We start from the raw sequence: 21,331 nt of genomic DNA, 5'->3' as shown, positions 1-21,331 counted from the left end.
CTCTCTCTCTCTCTCTCTGCCCTTCCCCCACTTGCACACACACATACTCTCTCTAAATTAATAAATAAACATTAAAAAAAAAGACATTGGACTGTACTGATTTAATTTCCTTCCCTGAATCATTTCTCTCTTTTCCTACCACGATTTTTTGCAATCACGTTCCAAATCACATCCTTGTCCATGGATCTGCCTCTTGGGGGGATTCAAGTCAAGACAGATTCTCCACAAGAGCACTTCTAGGTAAGAACTCCCCGTTAGGTCTGGTTCTCAAACTCAGATCACCAAGTCACTCAAAGTCAGGCTTAATTCTTTGATAGCTCTGCTACTGTTTTCCTTTAAGCACACCTTTCACTGGTGGGGCAGGCAGTTTCCTCCTCTGCTGCCTTGATGTGTCTATGGTTTGTACCTACAAACAGAACACAGCAATCAATACGCCTTTGCAAAGCCAAAGATACATTATCTTCCAAATTTTCCAGGTGGGGCAATATTCCAACAGAGGGAGTGAGGGACAAAACGCACCTGGTTCCTTTGCTTCTGATTGCGTCTTCTTGTGAGGCGGACACACGGTGCTATGTTTAATCCTGCAATGGTCAGGGCTGAAATCCGGCTCTCAATATCAGAAATCTTAATGCAACAGAAAGACAGAATTGGTAGGCGAAAAAGCACAGGAGGGGAGAATCTTTGTTAAAAGTGTCAGGAACCTCGGGGCATCTGGGTGGCTCAGTCGGTTAAGCGTTGGACTGCGGCTCAGGTCTCGATCTCACAGTATGTGGGTTCGAGCCCCACATCGGGCTCTGTGCTGACAGCTCAGAGCCTGGAGCCTGCTTCCTTTTCTGTGTCTCCCTCTCTCTCTGCCCCTCCCATTCGCCCTCTGTCTCTCTCTCTCAAAAATAATAAAAAAATTTAAAAAAGTGTTAGGAATCTATAAAGATTCAATCTGCCTTTATGTATGTTCATTTACTCAACTTGCTTTTTTTTAGGATTTTATTTTTTAAGTAACCTTTACACACAACATGGGGCTCGAACTCACAACCCTGAGATCAAGAATCCTGTGCTCTACTGACTGAGCCAGCCAGGTGCCCCTCATTCATTCAACTTCTACGAGGCCCTTCTCCATCTAGTGCCATAGTAAAAAAACAGCATAGGTTTTTCTTTGTAAATTTACCTGTCTAGCTTGGTAGCTCCAGACTGTATCAACACCCTTGTCAGAGTATTTCTGGGGATAAATGCAAGCCTGGGGCATGATGGGAACCGTGGCCCAGGGCCTCCTGGCTCAGCCCGGGGGCGGAGGGTGTGAAAGGTGGTCAGGGAAGGCTTCTATAGCAGGCAACACTTGATGTGAACTTTGAAAGGCAGGTATGATTTAGAGGCCCTTCCATCTCCCATGACTCCATGAACCAAAACCGCAGAGCACCGGCTCTTAGGAGGGAGGTCCAACAGCCCCTGGTTCAAGTCCGTTTCTTTCACTAAAAGGACAAGTGCCTTGAGAAACTCCCTCTTCTCCCTGGGCGTCAGTTTCCTTGACTATAACATCAGAAGGTCAGAGAGAATTTTTTTCCCCAGCAGAGTCTTAAGGCAGATGCAGGGAGCAGGAGCCCACTCAGGGCCCAGAAAGAAGCCTGATCCATCAGGTCCCCAGCGTTGAAGAAGACAACAGTGCCTGCTCCCGGAAAAGAGCATTAGTATGTGCTGCCCTCATGCGAGGCGCTTTAAATATGTGAACTCGGTCACGCTTCGCTCACGGACTCATTCGTGAACCTGTGACGCAGGTACCGTGCTTTGAAAGATGGGGAGACCGTGGCTCCGCGGGTAAGTAATACGGCCAACGTTTCACAGCTGGGCTGGGGCAGAGCTCCGGATTCATGCCCACGCTCATGCTCTTTGCCACACCGCCACGTTCTCAGAGGATGTGCCGTGGGGGACACAGGAAGAGGCGGGAGCGGGCCGGTGGAGGGGCGGCAGGAGGCAGGGGTCCCAGCCGTCTTGCTGCTCTCCCCACGCAGCCTGAGTGTTACTGGGGGTGTCAGGCAGGAAACCTGAAAGGCGGCTGCAGCCAGTGTGCGTGGGCTCTGCCCTGAGGTCCCCCCTCCCTCCCCTACCCCTGCACTCTCTCGAGCTGCTCGCGACACATCTGTCCTTTAAGGGCAGACTACAGGGAGTGTGAGGCTTCCTGCTCTGACAGCGGCCCGCAGTTCGGTTCCCGGATCGAGACAAGGTCCATAAAACCGAAGGCAGGGCTGATGCCCTCCTCTGCCAGTGAAGGACACTGGATGCGAGTGTCTGCGGGTCTGAAGGCAGCACCGACACGTTTCTCAGGAAGCCACACGGCGCAGGCTGGTGAAGAACGTGGCCGTGAGGTCAGAGAGGTTAAAACCCTGGCTCCATCACCAGCTAGTTATTTGACCTTGGGCAAGTGGGATAACCTTTCTGAGCCTCAGTCTCCCTAGAAATGAAAGGGGACACATCACGGAGCCCCTCGTGGAGTTGCTGGAAGGATTCATTACAGTGATGAGGTCAAGCGCCAAGTACAACTTTTGGCACAAAGAAAGGCTCGCTGAACACCAGGTGTTATTGATAACGTTAGTGTAATGTTTAAAAACGCAGAAAAACCAGGCACATTCAAACACAGAAAATGGTAGTTTGGACTCCAGGATTTTCTCCCATAAAACGGCTCTTACAATTGAAGACCGGAGAAATCTAGAAGCAGGAATAACTAATTATCCAACATAACCCTCCCAGACACCCGCAAATAATATTACTTCTGGCTAAACCATTCAAGAAGTTATTTGCTGCAGAGTGTACCCCAGAAAAAAAAAGATTTGATCCCACTTTCTGTAGCTTTATGGCAAACGGATTAAAGGTTGGGTGGCACTTATGGGAAATGATTTGTATTTGGGGAGAGACGCTCTTCAGTCATTCTTGCTGATAATGAATAGTTGACGGGGCCGCGTCCAAAGAGACCACACCTATAGCACACAGTGTTAACGCACCCACAGGGTGGAGAATGGGCGCGCTCACACTCTCAAGAGTGCTTCCCGCTGTCAGCGGCGGTTGGGAGTTTTGACTCTCTAAAACAAAAATCCCGGTTGAAAAAATAATTACCACGCAAGACTGTCATCTTCTCTCTCCATAGGTGGTTTCTACTGACCCCAGTTTTCCTAGGATACAGTTTAGGGATGCAAGGTGTCCGTCTGTGAACAGGGGTTTATACTGAGCTCACACTGCATGTCTTACCAGCATGTCTTAAGGACCCCACTTTGAGCATCAGCGACTCAGTCCACAATCAATTCTGATCCAGAGTCAGAGGCCGTGCAAGCTGCAAACAAGTGTCTTCACAAGCTAATATCACAATGATACTATCTGTCTTACAGATAATATCATTTCAGTTCTGAAAAGGCCATATCTAAATCATCAAAATACTGGTCTGAGAAATCTTTCTTTCTTTCTTTCTTTCTTTCTTCCTTTCTTTCTTTCTCTCTTTTTTCTTTCTTTCTTTCTTTTTTGTTTTTCTTCCTCTTTTTCTTTCTCTCTTTTTTGTTTTTCTTCCTTTCTTTCTCCTTCTCTTTTCTTTCTTTCTTTTTTGTTTTTCTTCCTTTCTCTCTTTTCTTTCTTTCTTTCCTTTTTGTTTTTCTTCCTTTCTTTCTCTTTCTTCTTTTTTTTTGTTTTTCTTCCTTTCTCTTTCTTTTCTTTCTTTCTCTTTCTTTCTTTCTTTCTTCTTTTTTGTTTTTCTTCCTTTCTTTCTCCTTTGTTTTTCTTTTCTTTCTCTTTCTCTTTCTTTCTTCTTTTTTTCTTCCTTTCTCTTTCTCTTTTCTCTTTCTTTCTTTCTTCTTTTTTGTTTTTCTTCCTCTTTCTCTTTCTTTCTTTCTTTCTTCTTTTTCTTCCTCTTTCTCTCTTTCCTTCTTTTTTGTTTTTCTTCCTTTCTTTCTCTTTCTCTTCTTTCTTTCTTTCTTTCTTTCCTTCTTTCTTTCATAAAGAAATCTACATTTTCAGTTTCATTCAGCTATTCACCCCAGTTTTATTCAAAGTGCTAAAGCCGTGTCAGATGTCAGGCACTGAAGTTACCGTGTTAAGCTAGACAGCTATCGTTATGTCCTCATGGGGCTCTTAGTGTATAGAGGGGAAAAGGGCATCAAGTAAGTCATCAACAGTGTGATACAGGTTAGGGGAGGGTGGTCTTGAGATGGAATGGGAGCCTATATAGCAAGGAGATCTGCCTGTGGGTCAGAGGATTTGTCAAAGAGGAAGGCGACAAAGGTTTAAAGAAAATTCTGATATATTATCAAGGCTATAATTTTTTAGAAGGAGGGTTGGGCAGAATCCACCCGAAAGGACCATGCAAGTGTGCTAGGGGGCTGATACAAAGGCTTTGCAGTAATTCTTGTGGAAGATGGGGTGCTCTCCCCTCGTTCACGGTGGTCCTCCATCTGGGCGGGAGGGGGTTCTTACCTGGAGCTCAGCGTGGTGAACCTGGGCTGCAGCCGTGGCCACCTGGTCCTCCAGATCCGCCAGTTCGGTCTCATCGGTGCCACTGTGGATGCAGCGGGCGGCATCCTCCAGTTCACTCAGCTGGCCTTCGAGTCCATACACGGTGCCTGCCGCCAGGTACACCTGCAGAGGGGGTGCAACCTTGAGCTCAGGATTTGGAACCAGGACTGGTGGGGTCCCTTATGGGCGCCCAGCTGATTCAGGCTCAGCACTGGGGAAAAAGCCAGGGAATGCCCCCGTCTATAAACCTTCTTCACACTTAAATGGTAGCATGAGGTCTTACCACCCCCTCACCGTCAACTGCACCTCCCCTGCCTCAACTTTCTGGCAAGAAAAAGCAACTTATAAGTTTTGAAAATATGAAAAAATACTCCAAAGTACATGGCGTCAGCCACATAAGTTGCAAATTTGTCCGGTGATTCAAACAACCAGAATACCAAGACAGAAGAAGCAAAGAACAACTCGTGATGTGATTTTTCCAATAAAAATTTTGTTTGAGGAAAAATAAGACAAAAACAGAGAAGGAGGCAAACCATAAGAGACTCTTAAACATGGAGAACACACTGAGGGTTGCTGGAGGGGTGTTGGGGGGGTGGGCTAAATGGACGATGGGCATTAAGGAGGACACTTGTTGGGATGAGCACTGGGTGTTATATGTGAGCGATGAATCACTAAATTCTACTCCTGAAGCCATTAGTACACGGTATGTTAACTAACTTGAATTTAAATAAAAATTAAAAAAAAATTAAAATTAAAAAAATTTTTTTGCTTGGCATTTAGTAATTGAGAAAAATTCAGAAAACATAAAAGAAATGAAATTAATTTAAAACAACAATTTAAAACATTTTGAATGAATTATCTCTGATTACCTACAGCTTGCCTGGAGCAGGTGAAGGGCATTAAAAGGGACCTGAAATTCATAGCAGGAAAATAGTTTATTTCTTAGAAAAAAGCGCGATGTTAAAACAAACCTGTCCACTCTATTCATCTGTCAAGGAAGACAGTTTTTTGAGAGCTACTGAAAATTAAAGAGAGTCAAAGGGAGTGATGTGAGGAAAAATTAAAGGGAATAAAACGTTGACTCAGGAGTTAATACAGCGATTGCCGTAAAAGTGGGCAAACAGAAGGTAGGATTGTTGGAATCATTCAGACCACGGGAAGAGTGAAACAAATCCCTTCTGCCTACAGAATAATGTGGATGAAATGACCAACAACACCGGATGACTTTGATCTAAAGAAGCTAATTACTTACGAGGGGTTTTTTGAAATTTAATCAACATCCACAAAGCTCTAAGCATGTGATTGCAGCAATTTGGAGTTGATTTGAATGAAAACACACGGTGGTCACACAAGCTCTTTTAACTTGAGTTAAATAAAGCAGAGTTGGGATAAGCCAAGAGCTTGTGCACACAGGACAAGCAAGCGTTTTGCACTGAGCTACACCGAGTGTTGGGGAGTTAGGGAAAGAACACTGAGAACCCCGTCAATTCCTTAGCCCGATTCCTGCATCTCCATCAAAACTGGTAATTTTAGGGGCGCCTGGGTGGCTCAGTTGGTTAAGCATCTGACTTCAGCTCAGGTCGTGATCTCACAGTTGATGAGTTCCAGCCCCTGTCGGGCTCTGTGCTGACAACTCGGAGCCCGGAGCCTGCTTCGGATTCTGTGTCTCCTTCTCTCTGCCCCTCTCCCACTCACGTTCTGTCTTTATCTCAAAACTAAATAAACATTAAACATTTTTTAAATAATAATAATAAAAAAACTTGGCAATTCTATACAACATTTCAGAGTGCAGCAAAGGCAGGTGCAGGTCTGATGAATGAGCACTGGTGCCACACCAGACACAATGGGCTTGGCTGGGGGGCTTCCGGCACTGACTGGGGTAGTGGACGTCTGTCGCGTTAAGCAATTCGTCAGTCGCATGGTGGGCCACGAATCAAATGTCTGTTGACAATTGCCGTATTTCAGTTTGCCCTTAGTTGTGCATTTCTTGGTCATATGTGAGTATCAGAGAACTTGTGTTTCTAAAAGATCCTCACAGTTTAATAGAAGACATTTATTCTTTGCCTTGAAAACAAGATACACTCCTTTATTGTTTGTCACATGAAGGAAATGATGAATATTTCAAAGCTATTTGAGTGTAGAAAACCTTAAAAATTAGTCTCTCAAAAGTTCTAAAGTTCAAATTTTCTCTTCAGAGGGAAAGAAAATTGCGGGGAGAGAGAAAGAGAGAGGGAGGAAGAGACAAGGAGAGAGGATAAAAGGTAAATGTATTTTGATAAGATAATTTTATTTTTTAAATTTTTATTTAATTTTAAAAAATATTTAATTTCATTTAATTAAAAAATACATAATTTTGAGAGGGAGAGAGCAAGCAGGGGAGGGGCAGAGAGAGAGGGAGACAGAGGATCTGAAGCTGGCTCTGGGCTGACAGCAGAGAGGCTGACATGGGGCTCGAACTCATGACCTGAGCTTTAGCTTTTAGCTTTAGCTTAACCGACTGAGCTGCCCAGGCACCCCTTGATAAGGCAATGTTATTTTATTATTATTAAAAAATTTTTTTTTAAGTTTTATTTATTTGAGAGAGACAGAGACAGTGTGAGTGAAGGAGGGGTGGAGAGAGAGGGAGAGAATCCCAAGCAGGCTCCTCACTGTCAGTGCAGAGCCCGAACCCATGAAACCATGAGATCATGACCTGGGCTGAAACAGAGAGTCTGACGCCCAACAGCCACCCAGGCGCCCCTGGATAATTTTAAATATAAACTTACAGTGTTGCACGATGAAACAAAATTTGGAATTATTATTTAAATGAGACCAATAATTTGAGTGAGTGTGACAATGGGGTTAAACACAACTCGACATGACTTGGGTCTCAAGAGCCTGGATTTTTCCAGAAACACACAAAACTCAACATCATCACACCCTACAGCTGTATCATCTCAACGGTCTCTTGTTTTGTCTTCAGCATGGTCATCCGCTAACGTTCTTTGCTTTCTCTGCCAAATCAAAGCAATATGAAATAGCTCCAAGCCTCTGAGCTCCCGTATGAAATAGCTCAGTAAGGCCAGAATGTTCGTCTTTTACTCTGTGTTCCCTGAAAGCCTGCTCTCCTGGCACGAGGGGGAAGGGAAGGTTCTGTGGTTTGGCACCGATGCGGGCTGAGCGGGAACTCACCGCCAAGGTGATCGAGCCGAAAGGGCCCGTGATGGAGATGATGGTGACGACACACATTTATGGAGCCAGGCGCTGAGCCAAGGGTTTGATGTGACGTTTCTTTACTGCTCATGGCAGTCCCTGAGGTGGGTGCTATTACAGTCACGGTGTGAAAGAGGAGAACACTGCGTCCTGGAGTTCCGGTGACTTCCCCAGGCCTCGCAGCTGGGAAATGGTGCAGCTGGGATTTGAGCTCCTGGGGGCTGATGCCAATTCCCTTGCCTTTATTCACCCTGTCCTATGGTGGCCTGATACTTAATCTTGCTTGCCATGTTATGTTATGACTTTTTACGTTTCGAACTCTGACCTGAAAGTCCTAGAGTTACTGTGGTTATAGATCAACATGACTCTGGCTCTGTTGCTGGGGCTAAAATAACAAACGTTAACATTCTATAACAGTGGAAATGTTATTCTAATCTTAAAAAAAAAAAAAAAAAAACCAAACCAACAAAAAAACAACCCATTTGAAAACCATGAACCTGGAATTGCTGGCTGACTAAAGGCCCACTTTTGGCCAGAACCAAGGCTACCATTTTAGTGCAATCTGTGTCTTCTCCAAGCTCCAGCCACTGATGCCCATGACCCCATGGACTGGCTCCTGGTTCAAAACGCCCTTCTCAAAGTGGGTCAGGGGACGCGAACAGGTGTTTCATTAAGGAGGGACTTGTCCTAACTTTGGTCTCAAGAGGCCTTGTGGTCAAAGCCTGTAGGATGAAGAGAATGAAACATATTGCTTTGCTGCAGGACTTCTTGGAGTCTTTAATGTGCTAATCCGTATCTCGACGATCCTAGAAAGACACTATACGGATTGATCAAGCTAATTTGGTCTTATCTGGTCAGACTAACCTTCCATGAAACGCATTCTAGAGAACTAAGGCTAGCAGGAACCGATAGCAATTCTTTGCTTGCTCTCGAGGGCAGAGGAGCACCTGATGAGCCAGGACCATCTCCAGGGCCACAACCTCTCCGGTGCTGTAGGGGTACCCGAGAGCCTTGAGGAGGAGGACCGACAACACCCTCTGCCCGGTCCCGGATTCTGTGGCAGAGCTGGGGCCCCTCAAGGGGAAGTCCCCCGGTGTCTCCAGCCACTACCTACGCGACGGATTTGGTGCTGCCAAAAGTTACGGGGTAGTGCGTAAAGGGAAGTTGGGACTGTCCCTCTACTGCCTCTGTGCTGGGAATTACGGGGTGCCCCAGGCTGTCTGGAAGTTCCTCAAATGGTGGCAGTGGAGGGGTGAGGCAGCTGGCTCATCCCTCCTACTCATAACCCTGCATAAATCCACAAGATGGCCTCTGTGGGTCCCTACTGCTCACACCACAGGTCTGAGAATGGTCATGCCCGTTCTTCTGTGGACTCCTAGATCCATTTTCCACTCTTCTCTGTCCCACTCTGTTCTCAGGCTGCCCTGCGTGGACCTCATCACCCAGGCCCCCTTGCGGGTTGGGCCGGTGGGAGACACCAGCAGGAGATCAAAGGCAGGAGGAGAAAGAAGTTAGTCTCCCTTCCCCTGCTCCCTCTCTGTGTGGGCTTCTTGGTGACAGCTCCCACTAGGGGGCGATCCCCCAGGCTCCAGCTCTCCCTGGGCTCCACTGCCCAGGGGTGGTGACCGCTTGCCCGCCTCCCCGCCGACTGCTACTCCCTCGGGGCTGCAGCATCCCTGGACCTTACCCACACTTCAGATTGTAGTCCCTTCCCGAAACTTGCCTTTCCCAGCCAAGTCCCTGCAGGTACAATGGAACCCTACAACCCACAGCTGTCAGCGAGAGCTTCAAACACAAGAGACGCAGGCACGCAATCCAAGGGACTGAGCTCCCCGTGGTGCACAGGGGAGGCTGGGATTGGCCCGAGGATCCCCCTGCCTGCAAGGGAGCCAAGAGCTGATTTCACAGTGCCCAGCCAGGCAGCAGGTGAGAAGTGTCAACACAGAGAGACTAAGGGAATTCTGAAGTCCCCAAGCCCTACTCTAATTAAGTGGATTAACAAGGCACCTTGTGAAAACAGGAGATTCGCCATGTGAACATTTTTTTGTTATCGGAGGCAGCTCTGAAACCTTCAGAAGTATTTTTGAAGGTGAAACATTCTCGAGCCAATGTTCTCTTTCATTTCTGAGTCCCCGGGCTGGTCTGCGGTGGCCAATGTTCAGAAGGTGACAAGAGGTGTCCCCGTTGCTATTTCTGACAGTCCCCATCCCTGAGCACAAAGGAGCCAGGCAGCGAGAAAACGAGGAACGTGGGAGCCGCTCTTTAGAACACAGACAAAAGCCCCAGTTTAATTAAATCACTGCACCCAGAGGCCGGTTTAAGAATCTCCCTGCCCTTCTGCTGCTCCGCTTGAATTCCATCCTGGAAACCGCAGAGCCAGACCCGCCCAGGGCTGTGATCTCTGTCTCTAAAGAGATAAAGAAAACAGCCATCCCTTCTCTGACTCAAAACCCAGAGAATTCAAAGGAACAGCTATGGAGTTTCTTCTGAGGTGCAGTTTGAAGAGCTGGATGGGGGGAAGGGAGGAGGAGGAAGAGGCAGTTAACTCTTGCGGACCAGGAGAGGCATCTCCCAGGACCGCGCAGGGGTGAAGTAAACTACAGACGCTGGGCAGGGGTGAGGTGCACTACAGACGGCGGCCTGCAACGCAGTCCCTGCTGGGGTTTGGGACCTCTCACATCGGCGGCTAAGTGGATGTGTTTTGAACTGAAAGTGTTAAGGAACCCCAGGAAAGGAGACATAGCGTGTAATAAAAGGATGTTACAAAATGAAACCCCCCACGATATCCCCCTTGGAAGGCAAAAAAGGCAGGCTGTCTTCGCTTTAAGTGTGTGCCACGGGAACCCACGGTTGTCATTTAAATCTGAATATTTCACGCACTGTATTTTTTTTTTTTAAATATAATACCTTGTAAAACAAACAAACAAACAAAAACCCACGCCCCTTGCCTGGTGAACCATATCTTGACTTTCACTTTTTCACTTCTATGTGTCCAGGGGATTACGGCCACTGTAGGACCATCAGCACTGAAAGAACCGTATTATAGACGTATTTAAAGAACAGACGCATCAGAAGCAAAACATTTCTTCCGGAAAAAAAAAAAAGAAGAAAAAAAGGACTTCATTCATCTGAATCTTCTGTCAGGTAACCACATGCTTTGAGCACCTCTGTGTCAGGCTCTGGGCAAGGGCTGGAGCTCGTGATGTGCAGGACCCTGGTCTTCAGGGATTTATACACCCGATTCCTAATCTGGGGGCGACTGCACCTCCGTGCATCTCCCTCTCTGATGTTTGGCAACATCTGGAGACATTTTGATGGTCATAGTTAGGAGGGTGCTGTTACCGGCATCTCGTGGGTAGGTGCTGGGGTGCTGAACATGCTCTACCGTACAGGACGCCCTCCCCCCCCCAACAAAGAATTATCGAACCCAAAATGTAAGTGGTGCCGATCTAATGGGGATAGACGAGTGGACAGAAAGGGCAGCCAAGTGACGTTAACTGGCAGACAGACCTCTGCTCAGGTTTTATGGGAATTCAGAGGGAGAGAGTCTTTACCTTTTAAGATAAAGCGACTATCGGCACTTTTTTTTTTTTTTTAACCTGGAGGCATTCTGATTTGTTGTTTTTGCCACTTTCTGCAAAAATTGCCTCTACCAACCGGTCCTGATTTCTGGGAGCTGCATTCCTGACAGCACCCCAAAATCAGGGTTGGTTCTTGCTGGGTGTGGAAAGATGGAACCACCCGACCTCATTTGGTATCTGATTCATGGGCAGGACTCTGCCAGCTGGTGATGGTGAGTGTGGCCCAAGGGGCTAATGTTCCAGATCTCTCTGTGTCACCCCCTCGTCTGAAGGGTTGGCAAATTCTCATCAGACATTTCTGAAAACGCTCGGCGATGAGCGGGGATACTTATATGGAAGAATCTGTTCCCTCCATCCTTTCCTCCCGAGGGAGGCTAGAAAAACGCCCTACTGGCAAACAGACCTGTAAGCTGGGCAGACCACTTGTGACCTATGTTCCTCGGGCAACCACGCCCTTGCCCTGCAGTGGCACTGGGAGTGCTCCACCTGGATCCTCCCGGGGCCCTTTTGTAGTTTCTGCATCGCCCCACCCCCCCAGCTTCAGTGTGCGTGGGTTCCCACCCGCTCGGCCCTACACACCAGACCGCCTGGGGCTAGTGTAGACAGAAGTGTCTACATTTGGCTTGCTTGCCAAGAGACCGAAGTGCCTGCTGGCTGGGTAGAAAAAGCCAGTTCCTTTGGCTCGAGTCAAGACAACCCTGAGATGCAGCTAACACCCCAGGGCTCCCTACAGGTCAAAGCGACTCTTGGTCTAAGGTCACACCTTTGCTTGACCCCTTAGCTTTCCCCAGTCCTTCCCCGCTCCCTGATGAGCCTCCCTGGGGGAGCACTTCTGAAAGAAATCACCTATCCTCTCCTCAGGGTCGGCTTCTGGAGGACCCGGCCTGACACCCTCCCTGAGGATATACTTGCTACGTTGTGTGGCGTGCATGTGTCCTTGCACTGTCTGTGACGGGTCACAACGTCATCAGTGTCTTCTCACGTTTGCCCGAGACGGGGAACACCCACACCGGCTTACGTTTTCTTCCAGAGAAGTCAGCTGTTCATCCAGTCTCACTTGGTCTGTCCCAAGAGGAAATGTCCCCTTCTCTCTGTCGGGAGGGACAGGTGGGAACTCCCAGGGCCCTGCGGACTCTGCTATCAGCTCCTCGGTGGCGTTGATGACTTTCAGGACTTCTGTGGAGATGTTGCAGAGAGAAACAGCAGAATACTTCTGTTTGGCCCAATAACAGAAGGGGACAGAAGACAAGAACAGCACATTAACAATGACAAGGGAATTCCACATTATCTGGTGCTCATCATGAGACTTATTCCGTCATAACACACATAAACATCGCTGTGCCGAAGGAACGAGGAGCTAAAAAAAAATCTACACAGCAGGAAGGCGCCTGGAGGAGGCCTGATTTGACACGGCCTCGCTTCTGGGACTCACACGGGGTTATCTGATCCCTCGAGAAGGAAGGAGACCTCGAGCCGAGGCTACCCCATCTTCGGCCCACCGCTGGTGGTTTTAGACGCATCACCTCACTGTTTGCATGGCATTCTATGTCCTCAACAGAACGTCAGTCACAGACTCTGCCAAACCACATCCATGGTGTGGTCTGGTCGGTCTGGACTGGATGTTAAGAGACCTGGGCTCCAGATCTGGTTCTCCCTTCATCTGGTGTCGGGATCTCGACCAGGTGACTTCGTGCCTCTGGAACTCTGTTTTGTCACGTGTGGGAATGAGAGAGGAAGAGTTTCCCCGCAGGGTTCGGTAGCCCCCCGTGTGTTAGCTCACACACACCTCTTCTCGAGCCCATTCTCCCTTGCTCTCCTCTACCACAGAGGCGGGACAGAGCACTCCATTCCCCACCCCTCTGTAGCTAGGGGCAGGGATGTGACACAGTTCTGCCCGGTGAGCCCGACAGGAAAGCCTGCTGAGGGGGTCTCTAGCAAAGCCGCTGTTTTCCTAACCCAGTGAAGAGATCTAGCTGATGTTCTCCTACCCCACCTCTTTTTCTGTTATCTGTGGCTGAAAAGATTCCCCACCGACGTCAGTCAGTTCCTGCGTTTACATTCATGGCTGAAAATTACAATCAGGATCTGGGCCAAAGTCATTGATGGAGCAGAGGCACTTCAACCACCAAGAATTATCTGCATCTTCGAGTTCATCAGGACATAGAACATCATTATAAGCTGGAGATCAATGTTTCTCAATAGTAATGGCATCTACCTATGATCAAGTTTATTTATCCTATCAAAGGGTTTGTAAATCGGAACTCAAATATTGCGGATGCACGTGTGTGTGTGTTTACCATTTACCAGTAAAGTGTTTCAAGAAAATCTGGAATTTTAATCCCTTTGGTACCTTCTAAGGTACCCTTCTCACTCACGTATCCTGGCCAAAATGTTAATGGCAGCTATGGCTCGATTTTGCAAAGCCTGTTCCTCCAAGCAGATGATGCTACTGCAGGTTTTGTTTTGCTGGAGGATTTTTTTTTTTTAATTTTTAATGTTTATTTACTTTTGAGGGCAAGAGAAAGAGTGTGAGCAGGAGAGGGGCAGAGAGAGAGGGAGACACAGAATCCGAAGCAGGCTCCAGGCTCCAAGCTGTCAGCACAGAGCCTGACGCGGGGCTCGAACTCACAGACTGCAAGATGGTGACCTGAGCTGAAGTTGAATGCTTAACCGACTGAGCCACCCGGGCGCCCCAGAGGATGTTTTGACACCCTTCCCAATTCACTAGGGAATCAAAATGTTTAAGTGACAAATCAGTGAGTGAGTCCACAGTCTAGAAACTGGCTCTGGGCTTCCATGCACATGGTCTCCTATCTGTCAAATTTTTGTAGGGTTAGGGCGCCTGTGATAAGAGGGCCCCCCATCTAGCCCGTCCACTCCACAACAGCTGCTTGCCTGACCCAACGGCCACACTCCTTTCGGTTTAAGGGATTTGGTATAAACCCAAACAGTTCGGTCTGCGGTGTCAGGAGAAGGGAATGGAAGGGACAGTACACAGACCCAGTAGAATAGGGCCAGTGTCCGAGGGAGCAGCCAGTGCCAACTCTTTATCTGAGGAGGGACTTGCAGGGGCTACCCCGCCACTTTCCAGGACGCTGGGACTTGCCGTGGCACAAGGCGAGGATGAACGGGGCTCGGCATGACTTTGGCACGACACGGCTATACCACTGTCGGCTCGCGTCCGTTTCAGAAGAGGCAACGTTGTAGGTACGAAAGCAGATGCGTTGCCCTGCTCTTAGCATGTGAGTTCGTGTTTAGAAACTCTGCCCCCTCTTTGGTAGAAGAGGTGTCCTTGTGCAGTTTTTTGAAAAGAAAAACGTATGACTAGGAGACTCCGGAGAAGAAAAAAGGACCACAGCACAGTAGGAGGGAAAAGTGTGAAGATGGACACACGTCCCCGGTGGGCGCAGGGTCATTCAAGGGCCAGGGTTATCGATGGGAAGGGTTTAAGAGGTGCTTCGCCAGGAAGGGTTATCTGCATCCTGACTCCGACTGAACATATCGCGTCAAAGCTGGGCATCCATGTTGCTTGGCGGCCACTGTTCCATTCCATCCATAAATAGTGTTGTTTATTCAGCCACAGGGGTTGCACGCTGGAAGCCAAACATTGCCCAGGGGCATGCTTTTGGGGTTTTTTTTGGACGAGAATGCCTTCCTTGAGACATGTACTTCCCAGGTCTCTGCAGTCCCCACATGGCTCACCCTACATATTTCATTGGGGGTGGTCTGTGGTGGGCAGGCTCTGCTCTAGGTGCTGGGATCAAGCAGTGGACAGTGGAGGAAGTCCCTGCCCTCGAGGCACGCCTCTAGTCCTACCCCCGCCACTGGACGTGCAGACATACTTTCCTGTCCCCTGAAGGCCGTCTGCATGTGCCGCTGAGTCAGAGCGTGGGGTCCCCGGCGGCCGGTCCGAGGACAGCAACCACAGCTTTAATGGGAAGATCTGTGGTCTGGGGGAAGCCCTGGGAAAGTTCAGAAGCGAACTAGCCGCCAGCTGGGGGACGTGGCCAAAAAGAAAGAAAGAAAGAAAGAAAGAAAGAAAGAAAGAAAGAAAGAAAGAATATGAAAACTGGACAAGATCTCTCTGGTTGGTGAGCCAGTCGGCGGGACCACTGCCCTCTGTCTGGTGGTGAGCTCTCCGTGGGCAAGTGCAAACTGGAAACCATCAACCCCGGCAGGGAATCAGGTCTACTTGTCCACTACAAAGGGCTGACGGGGCTTTTTGCCTGGACGTGGGGGTGGGTGCGAACAGTGCGTGGACTGGAAGCTAAGATACCTGGGATTTAATTAGCCACATGGCAGGAGCGGGGCTCCAAGCCTCCCTGCTCCTTGGTTTATTCGCTGGTCCAATTAAGGAGACCAGAAGATTTGGTGCAGGGCTGACACGGACTTGTTATGTAAATGTCCCGCTCCCTGCCCGGTCCAGAGTTAAAAGTAGAAAGCACCTTGTACAGTTACGTTAAATAAAGCTAGATTTAGCACCGGACGGGATCTTGTTCAGATGAAAAGCTGGTGTGGACCGGGGTGCTGGCAGGGAGCCCCGTGTGTGGGAGAAGTGAAGAGGTAAAGGACCTTCTGCTTTATTCCTCATAGCCCCAGAGAGCTGAGCTGAATGGCACCAACAGAACACAATTGGAGAGCCCAAAGTGAGCTACTGCGGTGGCTGATGGTACTCCAGATAACAATTATAAGATGGGTCTAGTGTGACAGTTTCATGGGATCAAATAGGGACAGGTGAAAGTGTGGACATTAGCCCACAGAGTAGGGACAACTACCAAACGGGAAGGTGGCCTCACTGACACTTGGGGCCAAGGCCCCACAGATGACAGAATGAAAACGGCCACGCAGTAACAAATGCAACCTCCCAGCTGTCAAAGAGATACAAGTTAAATGGCAAATCGTATCAGGCACCAGATACCCGTGCGATTCCCATTTAAAATGCTTGTGTGGGGGGCCCCCGGATGGCTCGGTCGGTTAAGTGTCCGACTTCGGCTCAGGTCATGATCTCACGGCTCATGGGTTCAAGCCCTGCTGACAGCTCAGAGCCTGGAGCCTGCTTTGGATTCTGTGTCTCTCTCTGGCCCTCCCCTGCTCATTCTCTCTCTCCTCTCTCTTCCTCAAAAATAAATAAATAAACATTAAAAAAATAAAAAATAAAATAAAATAAAATGCTTGCGTGGGCCAGCATGACTTCATGGGGACTTCATACGGAACATCGCATCCATCATGCCGACCTTGCCACCTCTGGGGCTGAAACAAACAGTCTACACTCGGGGTACAGAGAGGGCGATGAGACGCTCTCCGGTGCCCTTGATCGCTCACAGCAGCAGCAGAACAAGCAACCTCAACGAAGACTCCTGTTTCCTGTCCGCCTGTAACCTACAATAGGACCGATGCAGACCTTTCAGAAGGTTACGTACCGCTCGAAGGTGGGGGTCCTGCCACGGGGGCCATTTCAATGGCAGAAGGGCAGGTCAGGACCCAAGTCGTAAACCCAGCATCCTTCTTCTGTCATCAGGGACTGCAGAGATCAGCCTTAGTGATTTCTCCCTCCTGTCCCCACACACTCCCTATTCAGATAAAACATGTTCTGGAACAAATTCCTCCTCCATTTACTCTTCCTTAGAAACTGCTTTCCAAAGGCGTGCAGACTGCAGGGTGTTGCCAGGAGGAGATTCTGAGTCTGTGGAGTTCTACGGAAAAGACGGTTTCCATCCTAACCATTAGCTAGTCTTGCTTATTAGCAACCCTTGCAAACTCTCCTGAGAGTTGTTTTTTTTTTTTTTTTCCGGCGTCATCATTCATTTCAAAGCTTTATGCTGGACAAAGAAATGCAGACTCATTTCAAGCTGGAACAGACAGGAATGTTCCTTACCGGAGTACCCCAAGCTTGCCAACACGCAAAGAGCGGGGGTGCGTGAAATGCCTGGCTTAATCCAGGGGGAACACTGTGGATGCCAGACGGCTGATTCTGGCCCCAGTTCTACCCATGTGCATGCACGTGTCTGCCTGCCTCGGCTGGGCCAGAACAGACCCCATGGCTGGCTGCGTGTGATGAACTGGGGTGTGACAGAGGCCTGGGGTGTCTATTTATTTGACTTGATATGAGTCTTACGATGATCTCATCGAATACAAGGTCGGGGGCGGGGGGAAGCTTTGAGGATTAAGTTATATGTACAGGTATCTGGGGCAGAGGAGGAATTTTTCTAGTTTGGGAACTGCTCTGAGTCCCGTCATAGGAGCAGAAAAGCTAAATTGGCAGAAGCCGAAAGGACAGCGACACCAGGGTGTTTGTGAGATACGGAGGCAGGCGGTACGCTTTGAGGTCCGTGGGTCACTCCATGAGACAGGGATGGTCAATGGCCAGGGTCTTGCAAAGGGCCTCCTTGCCCACTGGGCTCAGCAGGTGTCGAGCCTACAGCTCATCGTTCTTTTAGAAGCCTATACAAATGCTTTAAAATCAGAAGATAAAAGAGAACTCTTAGGCCCCGGAGCATGTTTTGATACATAATATTAATATATTAATCTATATACCAACACAGCTGTAAGATTTGATTCGCAAGTGTGTTTTCTAGAGCAAAGGGCCCATGAGGGCAAAGGGAAGGGCGCAAGGAAGTCATAAGTTGGCCTGGATCTGGCTGGCCTGGAGCCCCTCTGTGAGAAGGCACGTGGGCAGCAGAGGCCTGGTGAGACCTGTTCTCTGGGGGCACTGCTGTCCTCCCTAGATATTAGTGAGGCCCCCAGGCAGGCCCGTGAGAGGGGGCTGTCCACTCACACTTGGGAGAACCTTTCCGAGCTTCCCCCAGATGATGGAGGGAGGCGGTGGGTGTAGGTGCTGTGGTCCTGCGGCTTCCTGTTGAGGATTGACGCTAATGTGACTTCCCCATTGCACACACCAGACCACGAGGCTTGGGAAATTCAGGTTACACTGTCTGTGACACTTTGGGCAAATAACTTAACCTCTCTGAGCCTCCATCCCCAAATGGAGATAACAGCATCCAGCTCAAGGGGCTTCTGAGATTAAATCAGACAGCATATGTCGTGTCCACAAAGTGTCCGGGGCCAGAGCTGTGAGCCGCCCCTCCTCCCCTCGCCAAACTGCCCCACCGGCTCTAGATGGGCCTGTTACTGCCTGACTTACGTGCCTTCCATTATGTGCCACGCTCTCGAAGCATCTTTCCCTGCCTACGAGGTGTTTTGAAGAATGTTTTTTATTGTTCTTTCCTGAAAAAAAGTTAAACTTTGCTGCTCTCCGTTTCCCAGTTCTTTTCCTCGTCAACTAAGAATATCTTAAAAAAAAACACACACAAAACAACAACAACACTGTGATCTAGTATTGTCTACCACCATCACCACAATTTCATAAAGAAGAGATAACTTGGGGCGCCTGGGTGGCTCCGTCGGTTACGCGGCCGACTTCGGCTCAGGTCATGATCTCTTGGTCCGTGAGTTCGAGCCCCGTGTCGGGCTCTGTGCTGACTGCTCGGAGCCTGGAGCCTCTTTCGGATTCTGTGTCTCCCTCTCTCTCTGACCCTCCCCCACTCACGCTCTCTCTCTCTCTCTCTCTCTCTCTCTCGAAAATGAATAAACATTAAAAAAATTAAAAAAAAAAAGAACACAATATCACAATATAGAAGGTCTATCCTAAGCAACGACAGTAGGTGACCTGACATGGACATTCGGACACCCCCTCACCCCCCCGCCCTGGGCACTCACACATAACCCCGACCCTGTATCTCCCTCTGACTGCAAGCAGACTGAACCATATGTACTGCCGATGCAACAAAAACAAGGTATGTCATTGCCTAGCTGGGAAACTGAACGAATCAGGTCCTCAAACATTGTCTGCTGTTTCTCACCGGCACTAACTTAATGCAAAGCCTTCGGGAAGAGTCTCCTCTGTGCCAGGGCCCTGGCGTGGAGCCCTGCAGGGGATGCAGAGGTGAGTAAGCCGTGGTCCCTGTACTCAGAGAGCAGAGAGGGGAGAAGGACACGAAGATCAACAGCAGGTAGCAGAGGGAGGCCCTACCCTGCCTGTGAGCCACAGGCTGCAGACCTGCAGAGGCCACGCCGGTATGTGACTTTGGGGTTGGTCTGGAGGCACAAGAAAGAGGTGAAGAAACCGCGAAGTTGGGCTTCCGGCCTCAACTGGAAGGGCACCGGCCTCGGAGGCTGGAGGGCACAGCCTGGGGCGTGCAGATGACAAACAGGAGGGAGGCGGGGGCAGGGCAGTGCCCCGAACGCCAAGCTCATGAGTTTGAGTTTTGTGCTCCTGGCAATCAGGCGCCACCGCGGGTCCTCGCTGCTGCTGTTCTCAAGAGCTGGCATTTCCTGAGCACTGACTGCATGCCAAGCTCTGGGACAAGCACTGGACTGGCCTTGCCTCCCCGAACTTTCCTGAGCGCCCTCTGAGGCAGGTATTCTGATCACATCTCACAGATGAGGAGATGGGCCTTAGAGGGGGGTTTGCTCATCAGGAGTCAGCTTTGCACCCAGACCCGCCCGATTTCAAAGCCAGGTTCCTCCCACGCCGCACAAGAGGCTTAGGCTTCAGGAAGGCGGTTCTGACCGGCAGAGGAGGCACAGATTTAGGGCTGGGGAGGACCCGTGGCAGAGAAAAGCGTCGGAAACTATGACCGCAGCTGGAATCCAAGGTCACCGGGGCCCCGGGGTGGGGCAGCTGCGTGGGAGTAGGTGGTGAGCAGTTTTCTGGAAAGAGAGCTGAGAGCATGCTGTGGCTGCAGGGTGGGGAGGGAGACGGCAGGACAGGCTGTAATCCCAGTGGAGGGACCCGGTGCAAACTGACGCCAGTAAGGAGATTTAGATGCCGGCAGAGAAAGAATGGTTCACTGGGCTCTTGGAATAAGGGACAATGTAATATTTCAAAACTCCTTCTTTTTTAAGTTTACTTATTTTGAGGGAGGGAGAGAGAGAGAGAGAGAAGCAGAGAAAGAGAGGGGGAGAGGGAATCCCAAGCAGGCTCCGAGCTGTCAGCGTGGAGCCCGATGCAGGGCTCAATCTCACCAACTGTGAGATCATGACCTGAGTTGAAATCAAGAGGCCGTCGCTTAACCGGCTGAGTCAACCAGGTGCCCCAAAGCTCCTTTCTGACAACCGAGAGGCTGTGATTACCAACGGCCGGGATGGAAAACCTCCAGGTCATCTATTTAGTCTTTATTTTGCATCTGTCATTTTTTTTTTTTTTTTTTTTTAAATTTTTTTTTTCCAACGTTTTTATTTATTTTTGGGACAGAGAGAGACAGAGCATGAACGGGGGAGGGGCAGAGAGAGAGGGAGACACAGAATCGGAAACAGGCTCCAGGCTCCGAGCCATCAGCCCAGAGCCTGACGCGGGGCTCGAACTCACGGACCGCGAGATCGTGACCTGGCTGAAGTCGGACGCTTAACCGACTGCGCCACCCAGGCGCCCCTGCATCTGTCATTTTTGATGTCAAGTGTCCTGAGCAGGCTGGGGAGACACAACCTCCAGAGGTGGCTTTGGCAAAAAAAGGGAAGATGGTGGGAGTGTGGAGCCCTCCAGGTCTCCTTTCAGCCCTGTGATACGTGAGTGCTCCTCAAGGGGCTCACAGGAGAGCAGACATCCCAGGTATCGGAGGAAAGAACTTTTTAACAGGGCCCTTCTAGGGACCGGTTTGAACACAAAGGGGGCCTTTCATGCAGCACAGAAAAGTCCTTCAGGAGCTCACCGTGCATCAAACACATATGGGCCCCTGCCGAATGCTGCTCTTGAGACCCCTCTAGGAGGGAACAGAAGAAGAAAGAAGGCGGCCAACTCAGAGCTAATGTGGATCCATTGGGTGCCATGGTGACTCCAGGCTTCTCGTTACTGCATTTAGCCCTCACAACAACTGGACACGGTTGATGTTTTAATCCCATCTTTAGAGATGAAGAAACTATGGCTCAGTGAAGCAGACGCAGAGCTGGGATTTGAACCCAGAGACTGGTCTCCCAAGCCCATGTTCCTTCCCACCTGTCATAGCACCTCCTCTGTGCGCGTAACTCCTGGGACCCAACGGTCTGTAGGAAGTGATGGTGGAACAGAATTGAATTGA

At 49.4% G+C, this 21,331-nt stretch overlaps 1 protein-coding gene across 2 annotated transcripts in view; it reads right to left on the bottom strand.

Moving 5' to 3' along the window:
- MYRIP (myosin VIIA and Rab interacting protein) overlaps positions 1 to 21,331 on the bottom strand; it is a 376,824-nt gene that overhangs the window by 10,840 nt on the left and 344,653 nt on the right. For both annotated transcript variants that reach the window (XM_047875910.1, XM_047875911.1), the window contains exons 12-15: positions 12,277 to 12,471; positions 4,447 to 4,608; positions 520 to 624; positions 346 to 406 (exon numbers count right to left, since the gene is read on the bottom strand). In XM_047875910.1, the coding sequence (XP_047731866.1) occupies positions 346 to 406; positions 520 to 624; positions 4,447 to 4,608; positions 12,277 to 12,471 (523 nt within the window). The remainder of the gene's footprint in view (positions 1 to 345; positions 407 to 519; positions 625 to 4,446; positions 4,609 to 12,276; positions 12,472 to 21,331) is intronic.

The sequence above is a fragment of the Prionailurus viverrinus genome, chromosome C2 (assembly GCF_022837055.1).
Source record: "Prionailurus viverrinus isolate Anna chromosome C2, UM_Priviv_1.0, whole genome shotgun sequence".
Classification (NCBI taxonomy): Eukaryota; Metazoa; Chordata; class Mammalia; order Carnivora; family Felidae; genus Prionailurus; species Prionailurus viverrinus.
Note: the sequence above shows the minus strand (reverse complement) of the source record. Positions and strands in the feature narration are given on the sequence as shown.